Raw genomic sequence first — 14,386 nt, forward strand, 5'->3', positions numbered from 1 at the left:
TGCGGTGCCCAGAATTGCACGCAGTACTCCAACTGCGGTCTGACCAGCGCCCGATAGAGGGGAAGTATCTCCTCCTTGGATCTATTCGTCATGCATCTGCTGATGCATGATAAAGTGCCATTGGCTTTTCTGATGGCTTTGGTCACACTGCTGACTCATGTTCATCTTGGAGTCCACTAGGACTCCAAGATCCCTTTCCGCTTCCGTGCCACCCAGCAGGTCATTCCCTAGGCTGTAGGTGTGCTGGACATTTTTCCTCCCTAGGTGCAGCACTTTGCATTTCTCCTTGTTGAACTGCATTCTGTTGTTTTCTGCCCATTTGTCCAACCTGTCCAGGTCTGCTTGTAGCTGTTCCCTGCCCTCCGGCGTGTCCACTTCTCCCCATAGCTTTGTGTCATCCGCAAACTTGGACAGAGTACGCTTCACTCCCTCGTCCAAGTCGCTGATGAAGACATTGAAGAGTATCGGTCCAAGGACCGAGCCCTGCGGGACCCCACTGCCCACACCCTTCCAGGTTTAAACCGACCCATCCACCACGAGTCTCTGGGTGCGACCCTCTAGCCAATTCGCCACCCACCGGACTGTGTAGTCATCCAAGTCACAGCCCCTTAATTTGTTCACCAGTATGGGGTGGGATACCGTATTGAAGGCCTTCCTGAAGTCTAAGTATACGACATCCACCCCACATCTTTCTCCCCCCGGCTAAGACCAGGACTTCCCAAAGCCTTACAAACATTTTCAATGTATTTTCTAAATTTATATATTTTTCAATCCTTAGATTTTGTTGTTTGAAGAAAAGGGACAAATGCACATTCTGGCCTCCCATTTTAGAATTACAGGCCGCACATCAGTTTCAGAAAGGTCACACTACTGTACATAACAAGTTATGCTACTCTCTCAGAAGCCTAGATGCATCCAAATGAAAGAGATAACACCTTCAAGATCATGTGCAGTTATTTTAATTACATAATCAATATATGGAATCCTATTTGAAAGACAAAAACCATGCTGTACTCACACCTATAAGGATGACAACTTATGCATGCAAAGCATTTCACTTAAATCATCATTTCCTGCGAGGTGCTAATTCAACAAGATTTATTAACTAATGTGCAGCTCTCAGATTTAAGGATTTTATAGTAATTTTACTAAAGGTCCTTCTTCAAATCCATTAACTGCATCAAAATAAACAAAAAAAAGTATTTGAAATTTTGCAGCAAGAGCAGGGAGGGTTGTAAGCTGAACTTGTAAGCCTGGCTTTTGGCCGCATTGGCTTCACCCCACATTCTCCTACTGATCAGTTGTCAGGGTGGCAATTTAAAAGCCAGGGGGGCTAGCATCCTGGTGTGTGGAGGCTTTTCCCAAGCTTGGCTCCCAGACCTACCAGCTTCACCTTGGCTCGACCCAGAACAGAGGGAGGCTCCTGAACTGCAGCACTAAGGCTCAGAAACCTTGCTGCCATGTCAAAATGTCCCTGCCTCGCTCCGCTCTAGGTCAGGCTGGAACAGTGTGGGATAAAGCAAGCTCCTGTGCCCATGCAGCAAAGTTTCCAGAGCCTTGCTACAGTGGCTGAGTGTTCCCTTCTTCCCCCTCTGCCCCACTCCAACTCCTCTAGGTCAGCCCTCACCATGAGAGAATGCCCCATTCCTGCCAATCAGCTGACTGGCAAGATGGTGGGGCATTCTGACAGGGCTGAAACCCTTCCTGGCTCTGTGGCAGCTGTTGCTTTTCAACCCATCCCCTTCCCAGGCAAGGGAGAAGGCAGCCTGTCAATTAATGGGCTTGCCTAAGGGCAGGAAGAAGCCCGTTAGTACCCTCTGGCTTGTCAAATTCTCCAGCCACGGGACTGGAGGAATTTCCAGGTTATTTTTGTACTGGAAGAAATTTCTTCTAGTAGAAACAAATGTCAACACACAGCCTCTAAATGGTTTAAACCAGACAAGTAGACTAACTTTATCAGACTTCTTCCCCAATATATAGTGATCTAAAGGCAATAGGATGAGGAACAAATAACAGTAAATTAGGTTTTCCCGCCAATATTACTAGTCAAACGAATCTTGAGCATTCTGTTTACCTTCAAGAAGGAAGTATTCCTTGAAGGGTGACCATTAGCAGCAGAAGTCCTTTCTGAAGCTAGTGAAATAGATTAAATTAGTAGTGCCTGCTTGCTATTAGAAGGATCCGTCTTGAAATACAGAAACAGTCCTAGCCAAAACTTCTGTTTCATAGCCTTACATGGCACCACGTAGTGCCAGAAATGTAGTGAAACAAATGTCATTTTACATCTGTTCTATTTTTTGCCTCTGCTTTGTCTGCATTATTTTATCTTCATTGCTGGATGAGATTCTGAAAGATTGTTATTTTGGTGGACATTAAGGGAAAAAAAAAAAAAAAAGTAAAAAGCTGCAGGCAAGTTATGGACAGATGAAGGGGACCAATTTCCTGAAGTTAGTAGGAGGAGGAGAAGGGACCTAGAAAATTAATTTCCTAGGCCTTGGCAGTCACTTCATGTTGAGATGCTGTTCAGGTTAGATAGCACATCTGCTTAGAGATCATAAATGATGCTATTACAATATGTGAAGTGTAGGGTGCCTGGTGTACTAACATGCTTTTTAAACATAACTTTAAAATATGTTTTTTGTTGAAACAGTACCCTGATTAATCTCTGTTCTTCTTTCACATGCTGAGCCACCTGGAGTCTGCAACCCACAGTTCCCACACTACAGCTGGTAAAAATTAAAAACGAAAATTTTTATTTATTTATTTATTTTTAAAACAATTTTGTCAAGATCTCTAGACACATCTTCTTACTTGCTTTCAGTCAGCAAGTATGGAGGGAATATAATTTCCCCCCAGTAATGGATGTCTAGGAGAAGGCACAAGTAATAAATACCCGTTGCTCTTATCTTTACTAGGAAAGGGGTTCTCTGACCCTGACTGGGAAATGGAAGTTTCTGAGCTCTAATTCCAGCTGTGACAATGACCCAAGTACAGCTTTTGGTAACTCATTTATAAATAACTCAGTTTTTAGGATCGCTATTCAGTGAGACTTCATGGAACTTATGCATGAACATGGCAATGAAGGGTTGAGATGACTTTGAAGTATCTTGACAACATCAAACCAAGTGTTCCAGCTCTCTCAAAGTCTATGCTAAGCATCCATATCCAAAATACAGTTGAAAGAAAGCTCAGCTTATGCACTAGAAAGAGCAAAAATACCTAGCCATTCTTACCAGATTTCCATGTTCTGCTTTAATTTATTGGTTTACTTATTGTATTTTATTAAAATAGTCCTATTCTACAGAGGTTACAAAAACCAACATTTTCATTTTCCCTGTGGAGGCACCTCCCTTTCTTTGCAAAGTTGCAGTTGAAATTGGACCTTTTTGTTGTTTTATTGAAGTTCACAATATGGAAACAAAGAGGAAGTGACAAGCAAGCTGAATTCTAGCTAAAGCTAATTTTCTTAAACAGAGGGTGCTTTGCTTTTTCAGTGTAACCTACCATTGCTCAGGTTTTGACCCGTGATAACAAGGGGGGGGGGATTTGTAGCTCTCCTATCAAAAAGCCATAAGCCACCCGCACACCCTCCCACAAATACATTAGTTCAACGAAATCTTCCTTCTTTTCCCGCCTTCTATAAATAACTGGTATTACACAATGTTAAACAGTTACTGCATTTCACCCTAGAGGCAGGTATATTTCAGGATTTGGTGCAAAGCCATTCAGCAAGTTGTTGCTCATGGAAAAAAAGGGGGAAAAAAAAAGAAAGAAGAACTCTAATCCAATCCCCAGCAGGATTTCAGCCAAAATCATTCAGCAGAAAACTGAAAATTTTCATTTGGAAATGCTGCCCTGATGCATTGTAAACACTGAAGTTGATGTGCCTCTTCCCGTCTCTGGAATAAACTCCCTGGATTAGTTGCATTCCTGGGATGCCCATGACTTAACTTCCTATGCTGAGCCACAGCAGTGAATTCTGGGAGTCCCCGATCATTTTATATTATAAAAGAGAAATCGTTTGTGTTTTGGGGTGTTTATTTTTCAATAGTCACCATTTTCTCTGGGAAGCAAGTCTTTTTCTTTTTTAAGTTGTGTTTCGTTGAATACCTTTTTCCATCAAAAACAGATTTTCCAGTAAATTTCTGAACAGCCCTATCAAGTCCTGCAGTCCTTATTTCAGCTCCTACTGAAAATAATGGAATGGCATTGTAATCAACAGGAGTTTGTTTGCCTAACAAGAGGTTAGATAGTGTTGTTGTAGCTATGATGGTCCAGGAATCGTGCAAGAGGCAAGGATTTCTATGGGCAGTGTCTTTTACTGGACAAATTTCAGGGGTGGAATAGTTAGACAAGCTTTTGAATGCAAGGTATTCTTCATTAGGTTAGGCAGAAGGTAAAGCAGGGTGGTACCTTGGACTAAGCAGTGGTGTGCTGCAGCCTAGCTGGTGTGGCTGCTGGGAAAGAGACCCAGGGTTGGCCTGGAGCTTGGGCAGAGCAAACAAGCTCTCCCCAAGGCTAGAGCAGTCTAGTGCAATGCCACCTGGGATGGCAGCAATCGCACTCTTATGTTAGTTCTTGATGGGATCCAGCATAGATGTTCAATAAAGCACAACAGAAAGTGCTTTAGGTTTGTACAGGGTTAGCTTAGACCGGGATGCACCATTTTTAAGTACGTTACATACCATGATTGTTTGTTCTGTTACAGCTGTAAAACACTTTCTGCATGCTTAAAGCACATTAGTGTAACGTCTGTACCTAGCTCATGGAAACTAACTGGTTCAAGGAGTCATGAGCTTTTGTAGGCAGCAACTTACTTTCTTAGAGGCAGATACAGTACTTCTTAGGCAAACCTAGACATATGACCAAATATACTTTGACTCAATCTGAGCCAGAGTAAGCTAATCCTGATGTCACTGTCTACATGTGTGCTTAAGCATGGCAATTTATTGTGGCATAGGATAGTACCTGTGTCTGACAGGACTAGCCTATGCCAGAGTAAATTAATCTACTCTGTACTAATTGCAGTACATGTGTAGACAGTGATGCTTTACTGTGCATTAAATAAGTCTAGTGCACAGTAAAATGCAAGTGTAGCCACACCACTTAAGTATTTAGGTAGTTAGTAGGCACTGAGCTCTGGGCTTTCAAATGGTACAGTGATACCATGACCCAAGCTAGTTCAGGTACATCAGTACAAGCTACAGCTATACCTTTGACTAGAACACAGATATATACGTAACCTCTCTCTGTTAAGGACATTTACCCTAACAGATATGGACAGTTTACCCTGATTAGGGTCAGGTAATAAGCTCGGAAAGCTAGGCAGTGCAATAAGTCAAGTTGAGATTCCGACAAAACAAAAACCAAAAAGCAAACGAAAAAACCCAACACACATCAGTGGTCAGGAGCAGTAACATGATATGGAATAGGTGAACACAGCACATACTCTGGGGAAGGGGCACCTACCCATCAACCCTCACTTCATCTGCACTTCCCAAAATATATGGTCAATTCTTCCCCCAACAGCAGATAACTCCACTGCTGCTCTAGAAAAGTACAATTCCCAGAATACCTTGTAGTCCATGATACATACAGCCCAGCTTGTTAGTGCTCTGCACAATACCTGGTGTAGAAGGTAAGAGGGAAGAAAAGGCAAGAAGACTGCTTTGGGCACATTCTTCCTACTTGATGCATCTGACCAGCAGCCAGAGCAGAAGCAGGAAAATGAGGCTTGAAAGTAGTCACAACCTCAGAAGCAGCTGCAGGCTAATGAATCATTGTGCAACCAAAGCTCAGCTGTGGCTAGTGGAGTTCAGCTTATACCTTGCCTGCTGCCATTAGAATAAGGCAAGCAGGTACAGTTGAATCCAGTCCAGCAGCACTGAGCAGGCTTCACGTTGAGTGCAAGGCTTTAGCCTTTGCTGGTACCTATTCGTTCTCTTTTTGTTATACTGAAGCTGTTAGCTCTTTGAAGCAGGATTCATCTTTTTATATGTTAGTACAGCAACTGACATGATCATAAAAATAATACATTTCTCCCTTTGAGATAGAAGCAACTGAAATATGATTCCCCAACCACACATCCACTTGCAGATACCCTGTTGTTGTCTTCTGTTCTGTCATCAGGTCTTTCTGCATATTTCTTTCCTCACTTACAGCTAAACATCACCCATTAATTAATTTAGTTGTCATGCTGCTTACAGGCCTTTTAAGAATGATGTTAAACAGGGGTGTGCAGGTAGCAGATCCTGGCTCTGCCCCAGCTCCTTGCAGTGATGACAGTCTGGCCCTGAGCCTGGGCAGAGCCGCGATCTGCTGCCTGCATGCCCCTGCCCAGAGCATGCAGGCTACAGATTGCAGCTCTGCCATAGCCCAGGACAAAGCTGCCCATATTGCAAGAGCCCAGCGGCTCCGGAGCAGCCCCCTGCCCTGCCCTACTCTGCTCTGCTGCACTCCCTGCCAGTGTGGCTGGAGCCAGTCTCCATGGCAACCCTAGCCTTGCTTTATCACAGAGCAGCTGTGGCTGGGGTCTCCATGGAGACCAGTCCTAGCCATGTGGGCAGGGGCTGCTGGGAAATGGAGTCTACTGCCAGCCAGATCTGGCCCATGGGCCAGACTTTGCCCACCCCTGCACTAACCCATCTACTCTATTTTGTAGATGGGTTAAATGACTTGCCCGGAGTGTCAATGCTGGCAAGTCTTTTGTTTCCTTCCCTTGTTCTCTCATCCCTTGAGGTGATGTCTGTAAGTCAGGACTGGCCTGGGGCACCTGATAGGGTTGGCTGGAAAAAGCCTACACTGTCTCTACCAGAGGTGGTCCTTTTCTGTGGATCAAAAGATTTTGGTTTCTGGATTTTAAGTGGAAATCTTGAGTAGTCAATGCTAACTGAGCCCAGCTCTGGATAAGAACCGTACTATCATAAGCAACAGTGGTTTGGAGACCTTGAAGTTAAGTCGTATGTGAAACTAATATATAACAATGGATATTTTTATATATTTAATTCAGAATAATTTATGAAGGCTTCTTTTCTGCCAGAGAAATATCAATACTTAGGAAGGCAGAAAATTGATTGCTGAAAAGTTACTTATCTGTCAAAGGCCTTGCACAAACTTCAGTCTGTGATATTTGTAATACTCTAAAGTGCTTTAGTGCTGTTTCCTAGGGCATACTCATATTTAATGCATGGAATCCTTATTACATGATATATTGTAGTCCTCTAGCAGTTTTTCACTATACAGGTTTTATATACAATTGTGCACATTAAACTTTGCTAAGAGAGAAATTGCTACATTTGTTTTGTCTTAGGGTTCCTGGTAATTGTAAATGAATAACAAAGATGTAATGTTAAGGTAACAGTTTCATTGACTGCATCTTACAGCTTGCATGACACAAATAGCTGAAATTCCCAAAGTCCTGCACAAGCACTTATATCAAACTTGAATGGGATGAGTTGTGCATAGTCTGTTTTGATTGTTCTGAAGCCCTAGGTCAACAGAAAAGGGGAACCTTAACGAGACATTACTTGTCTACTTTCACATTTAAATTGAAGTGCTGGTTTTATTTTTATTTTTCTGTTGAGATTTCAATTTTCTATGTTAATGTTCAATTTTCTATTGAGATTTCAACATTCTAATGCTTCCTTCAGGCAGCAGAAGATGAGCCGTCTGAAACAGATGCCTTGCAGCCAGGACGCAATATTGTTGCAGCAGGCTATGCTTTGTATGGCAGTGCTACACTGGTGGCTCTCTCTACTGGGCAAGGAGTGGACTGCTTCATGCTAGATCCAGTATGTATAAGATGTGCATTCTTGTTACCTTTTAGTGTTTCACATGCTCTGATTGACTTATTTAGACAGAATTTGAAGGTTTGCCTCTATACATTCACTTTCCATCTATATCATTGTCCTGCATTGGGAAACATTTAAGAAAACTCATTCATGAGCATTACCTTTGCCTCTAAGTAACTGCCTTCCTTCTTTTCCTTTTTAAGAGGCACTTGCTTTCATGTCTAGTTGGGGTACATGCAAGTGGTAATACAGTTTACACCCAATTAGATAACGACATGTTCAGGTTGGGGAGGTGCATTTCTACATGCTCTGAACTGTATACTCAGTTGTTGGCAAATGAAAAATTGTGCCCAAAAACATGGGCACAGCTTCTCAGTGTCAAATCCTGAAGGTTAGACAGTATTGTTGGAGGAACCTGAGAAGGAAATAGCTTGTTTGGAAACACAGCATAAGTTCTGTCAAACAATAAAAGGGCTTTATTTAACCATTATAAGAAATCATTACTCTATTGAAACCAATAGGAGTTTTCCCTTGATTTCAATGAGTACAGAATGTTCACCAAATGTACATAAACTCTAGAAATAATTTACTGAGGAGATCACTTCAAGCAGACCATCTGTGGAGTCAGAATTGGTGAGGGTTGAGGCTGGACATTAAAGGGGCAGAACTGATGTGTGGAATGGGGGCAGAATTGACTGGGGTTTGGGAAGAAGCTGGAAACTCCATACTATCAGTTAACTGATCAGCTACTGACAGTAGCATTAACTGTCACACACACAATGGGGACAAGCAGTAGGAACTTGAGAATTCAGAAGGCATTACATAATCCTTCTTTTAAAGAACATCGAAGTGAGGGAAGGAATTGAATCATGCTTTTTCAACTTTTGGCACTGACGGTACTGGATCAGTATCCATCTGATTATGTTAATACTTATTTCTGAGCTGCTTTTTGCTCATATTAAGGATGTGGCAGGTTTTTCTGTACTTAACACGGCCTTTTGTGCTCATGATACGTTTGATTAATATAACTGAATACTGATTAAAGGACCAAGCTGTCCTAAAATCTTTGAAATCTTTCTCTAGTGTGGCATCTTGGGCAGACAGTAGACAAGATCTGCTGCCTGATGGTAACTGGTCCATCCCATTCTTGTGTAGGCTCTTGGTGAATTCATTTTAGTGGATAAAGATGTGAAAATCAAGAAGAAAGGGAAGACCTACAGTCTCAATGAAGGTTATGCCAAGTATTTTGATCCTGCAATGACAGAATATTTACAAAAGAAGAAATTCCCTGAGGTAAGAAATAGTAGCTTTATAACCAACTCAGAGATCGATAACTAATACCACTTTGACCACAGTATTGCTCAAAAAGGGTAAATTTGCTGAATGAAACTCCTTGTCAACTTTATATTCAATTTAGCTACATGGCTTATATACTTCGGCTTCCAGTACCATAGAAATCTTTTATAACTAAAACTTTGCTGTGGCAAATGAACTCATTGTTATTCTGTAACAGTCTGAAGGAGGATATGGTACAGACAGAGACAGATTTTTCACAGCTTCTGAAAATGTGCATGAAAAATGTGGATGTGTATCTATTTTTCAAATACATTTGAATATAGTTATGTTAGATATGTGCACAATTCTCTTTTCTGGGTTGGATTTACACTGTTGCTCATGGTCTGTGCTGGATAATAGGGTGCAAAAAACCTCCCCACTTCCTCCATAGCACAGGCAGGTGCAGAAGCTGGGTATGGTTGCAACTCTTTTGTTTCCCAAAGAGAACAGGTTGCTTTCTCGCAGCACCATATAGGACATAAAATAACCCAAAGGGCAACAAGGGGTGCGTCTACATGTTGCCCTATGGTGACGTAGCAGTGCACTATATCACCATATGGTGTACTATGGTGACATAGTGATCATGTGGGTCTACATGTGATTGCTAGCTATGTCACCGTAGCGGTACACTCCCTGGGTATAGTGCACTGCTACGGTGATGTAGCAATGACATTTAACCATGTGACATGCGCATGGCGCAGTAACCACCCGTACTGCACCATGCTTTAATACTTCCAAAAGGAAGTACTACAGCATGGCGCCATAGCAACATTGCTGTACAGCAATATGTAGATGCACCCAAGGTTGACCAAAACCCTATTTGCTCTATAACAATAGAAGTCAAAGTTTCAGCTCTACAGTCTAGAAGAGTGGTAGGGGGCTAATCCATGGCCCTGACCCTGTGCTCCAGCTGCCACAGTTTCCCTGCAGCCAAATTTCTGGACCCATAGAGAACCTTGTGGGCCAGATTTGGCCTGTAGGCTAAAGATTGAACACCACTACTATAAGGAGTTTATATTGTACCATTTGAAGTAGAGGGCAAGATCCCTCTATGTTTGGGTAAGACCCTAATTCCTCTTGCAATTCCTTATGGGAAGTTCTGCAGGGCTGGAATTAACTGTGTTTTTGCCAAATAAATGCCTTAAGATATCTACCTATATATATCTCAAGCAAATTAGGAGTCTTGACAATTTCTAATAATATATAATTTGCATCTAATCTTAGAAATGGGAATTCCATTAATAAACTTCCCCAAAACACGGTACTGGGGGACTGGTTCACTAACAGCTGAAGTAGCCTGCTTTGTATCTGCACCACCCTGTGATTTCCTGGGAGAACAAAAATCCAAGTATTGGCACAGTCACGCTGTTTAGCTTTAAGCCTGCTGAGATCACAGTTTGGCATAAGGCTGTAGGTCATACTTTTGTGACATGTTCTTAAGCTGTAAATTTTATCTTGCAACACTGAAAAGTGTGGACATAGTTTTTCTCAAAGTTGAGTCAGGCATTCTCTCTCATTGTGCTAGCTTGTAACTACAAAAGATGTCACAGCCATTTATATGGTTTCGTTCGAAAACAAGAAGTAAGCAACTCAAGTCTAGTTTTGAAGGAAGTGGAAAACAGTCTATGGCCTTCTAATTTCCCAAAAGTAGAACAGAAATTGTGTACTTGTGCGATATTGTGCACATTCTCCTTCATATATGAACCTTCAAACCATCAATTCAGAACAGAATCTACTTTTCTTTAAACTACCTGACAACTGGAATAAAAACAGCAAGCAACCTGCAAAGCATGCACTTGCATTGCAAAGGGTGAGAGAAAACATCAGACAATGGAATCCAGTGACCTTTCACTACTGCCCTGAGACTGCCTTTGCAGAATACCTGTCACTAGTAAGCACACTTGTGTCCTATGACTCAATAAATCCTGCAGGTAAGGACATACTGTTCAAACCTCATTTGCACAAACATGTTGTTTAAAACTGGCTCTGTGTGCCTTTGGAGGGGTGGAGGGTAGGGGGCTAGGTACTGAAAATAGTGCTGAGATAACATATCGAACAAGCAGAAGAGGGTTTTGTCCTTATTTCTAGCTTTGAAGGTAATACTGTGTTAATGCACTAGTTACTCATTTGGGGAAGATCTTATGGAAAAAGGTAGCTGCTGATTGGTTTCAGGGGGTCATTTGTCCATATCATCAAAATGAGGGGCAAACCAGCACAGTTGAGGGTCTTTGCTTTGGAAAGGCTCAAGCCACTGTGATAGATTATTTCCCTCCCTCCCTGCTTCAGGTCTCAAGGCTCCAAACAGACTTCTGAAAATAATGCAAAGGGAAAAAAAATCTGACCATAACATCTTTTTAAGTTGATTTAACTTGAAGTTGAAGCAAACAAGATATAAAAGCCTAATTCTGAAAAATAGCATGAACATTTGCATGCACAAATAATTATAGACTCTGTTTTCAGGTACAAATCAATTCATTAAACAGACAAAAGCCACAAAATGTCCTCAGGATTACTTGCAAAGGAAACAAAATTCTGACCACGGAGCCTTTTTGTGGCCCAAAGTTGAAGCAAATGAGATATAAAAGCCACAAATTGGTTCATGAGACTCCCCCCTTCCCCCCCTCAAATGCCCACAGGATTGCTTGAAAATATCAGATCAGAGCCTAAGGACCAAATCCAAAGAAGACATTCTCAGGGAAGAATTACTTTCCATCATGCCCTTCCAGCTTCTCTCATTCCCATATGCCAAGCTCAGAAATGTGGTGATGGAGCTGCTCTGGAAGTGGCTCCAGAGACCTATGTCTCCAGTGTGTTTGCAAATGACCATGTGGGTCACTCCGGGAGCAGCTTCACCACTGCATTTTCTGTTTTTATATGTGAGTAGGAATGGGTAGGTGGGACATGCCTGTGATCATGGAGGATGTAGTGTAGACAGACCCACTGGCCCTCTGTAGAAGAGCACAGCTCCAAGAAAAATGAATAGAAGTGAAGAGGCAGTAGAGAAAGTTTCCATAACATTGTGGGAAAACTTCACAGAAACTACACGTTGTAAACGTTTTAAATCTTCTCAGTTTAAGCATGAGAATATCATTAAAGGATAAAACTGACAAGCTGTTCAAGTTTACTCAGAGTCCCCAGACTATATCAAGAAAACTTGGAAGTCCCCCTCTCTCTCATTAGGACACACACTGGGACAATATTAAATGCTCATCAGATGCTTATGCAATTAGACATTTAAGAGTCTAATCAGGGGCAAGCATATATTTCATCGATGTTCATGGCCCTGTTGGATTTGCTTGGGCAATATTCCAAAAGTCTTGCAGTATCTATGAGTTCTCCCATTTGAAAGGGAAACATAATAGATGTTAAGTTGCAGCTGTGAAAAGGCTGAACTGTATGCATCTTTTGAAGTAAACATAAAAATAGCACTGGATTTTTCATATTGACAGATACATATGCAATCCTGCATGGAAACAGGGCTTTGTGAAAGTTCAGCAGTACACCTGCACTTTAGCAGTGACAGAATGAGACCTTTATCTTGTAAACTGCAGTCACCTTTTGGTTATTCGCTAGAAAGAATACCTTAATAAGATCCAGTTATATCAGTCCTATACACACCGCTTTAGATTATTTGCATTTACCCACTGAAGAATGCGTATTAAACAGATGGACTGAGATGATTTTAATAAATTTATATTTGTAGTTAGTTTACTATGTGCTCATTGCAATCATATGCATTGAACAAAAAATAAAATAGGCAACAATGAGAGCCATAATTTTATTAGGAACAAGGAACAGGTACATTTCTAATGTCTTTTGCTAAATATTACTATAATGCTTCAAGTGGTAGTAATATAGTCTAATGGAAAAAATCATCATAGATTAAATGACCACTGCCAAGTTTGACAGGCATCTATTTCCTTACTGCTTTATTCTTTAATAAACGATCAAATTAAACAAATCCATGCACACAAATAACTCTCAATCCCCCGAGCTAATCTCCAAAATAAAGATGGAAGTCATTGCATTTTCATTCTTGGGGAATGGCAGCTGATGAGACCCATCTTTTGATCACATGATGAAGTAAAGTCATGTTCAGCTCCTACTGGCTCTCTAGGACAGAGTGCTTAGGCCCAGTGGAGAGATGGCATTGCCTTTTTGTGAACTGAAATAGCATGCACACGTGCTTTCAGAATAGCTTATCCAGCCCAGAAGAGAAGAGTAAAGACTGGTACAGCCTTTATGCTGGAATCACAGTGAAATGACTACATTTTTCAGGAGCTGGTGTATCATACTTAAGGCCTGTCAACATTTACAGCACCTTATAAGTGATGACGTGATTCCTGCCTTAAAACAAAATGGAGTGAACATTGATACTTGCTATGCTGCCAGCTAGCTGGCCTGGGAGATTTAACAGTTAGCTTCCAAGTTTCTATCTGTTCTTACAGGATGGCAGTTCCCCCTATGGTGCCAGATACGTGGGCTCCATGGTGGCTGATGTTCATCGTACGCTGATGTACGGTGGGATTTTTATGTATCCAGCTAACCAGAAGAGTCCTAAAGGAAAGGTAAACTGTTTTGTCTTCTCCTTTCCTCCTGAGCTTGCCGTGCTCTGTATTTATTGGAACCAGCATAAAGAAGAACACAGTATACTGTAGGGCAGTGGTCTCCAACCTTTTTATGGTGAATATCACTTTTTGTAAGTAAAGGACACCCCAAGATCTACCACCCCTGCCCTGCCCCACTCCCCCAGCCCCACGCCTCCCGGACAAGTGGCCATGATTTGACCTCATTTACCCAGCCCAGCCCAGGCGGCAGGGGGCATGGCTTAGCTCAGCCACATGCATCCTGCCTCTCCCAGTCATGGAGCCTCTGACGGACTGAGATCAAATGTCAGAGGCTCCACGATTGACCAGTCAATTGAGATCAACTGGTTGGTGACCACTGCTGTAGCGCTTAGCCCATTATGGACTTGGCCTGCTGTACTATGTCAATGGCCTTATCCTCTCTCGGATTAGTATGGCACATTTATGTTTAAACACAGCTGTAGAAAGCAGTATTTCTGTGGTCAGTGTGAACACAGACTTTTCCTTGTAAAACTATCCAAATTACCATGTTACACTCTGCCCAACTATTTAAACCATTTCAAGACAAGGGACTAAAGACTAATCTGTAAAAGCAAATGAATGCTTGTTTATTAGCTGTTGGAGGAGGTTGTTCTGGCACATCCAGGACTGCAGAAATTATAAATACAGGGAAAG

The 14,386-nt window shown here is 41.9% G+C and overlaps 1 protein-coding gene across 1 annotated transcript in view; it reads left to right on the forward strand.

The window, feature by feature from the left end:
- Positions 1 to 14,386, forward strand: part of LOC102383601 (fructose-1,6-bisphosphatase isozyme 2) — a 34,212-nt gene that overhangs the window by 9,687 nt on the left and 10,139 nt on the right. The window contains exons 4-6 of the mRNA XM_006018454.2: positions 7,650 to 7,790; positions 8,946 to 9,083; positions 13,574 to 13,693. Of these exons, the coding sequence (XP_006018516.1) occupies positions 7,650 to 7,790; positions 8,946 to 9,083; positions 13,574 to 13,693 (399 nt within the window). The remainder of the gene's footprint in view (positions 1 to 7,649; positions 7,791 to 8,945; positions 9,084 to 13,573; positions 13,694 to 14,386) is intronic.

This window comes from Alligator sinensis, unplaced genomic scaffold, assembly GCF_000455745.1.
Source record: "Alligator sinensis unplaced genomic scaffold, ASM45574v1 scaffold240_1, whole genome shotgun sequence".
Classification (NCBI taxonomy): Eukaryota; Metazoa; Chordata; order Crocodylia; family Alligatoridae; genus Alligator; species Alligator sinensis.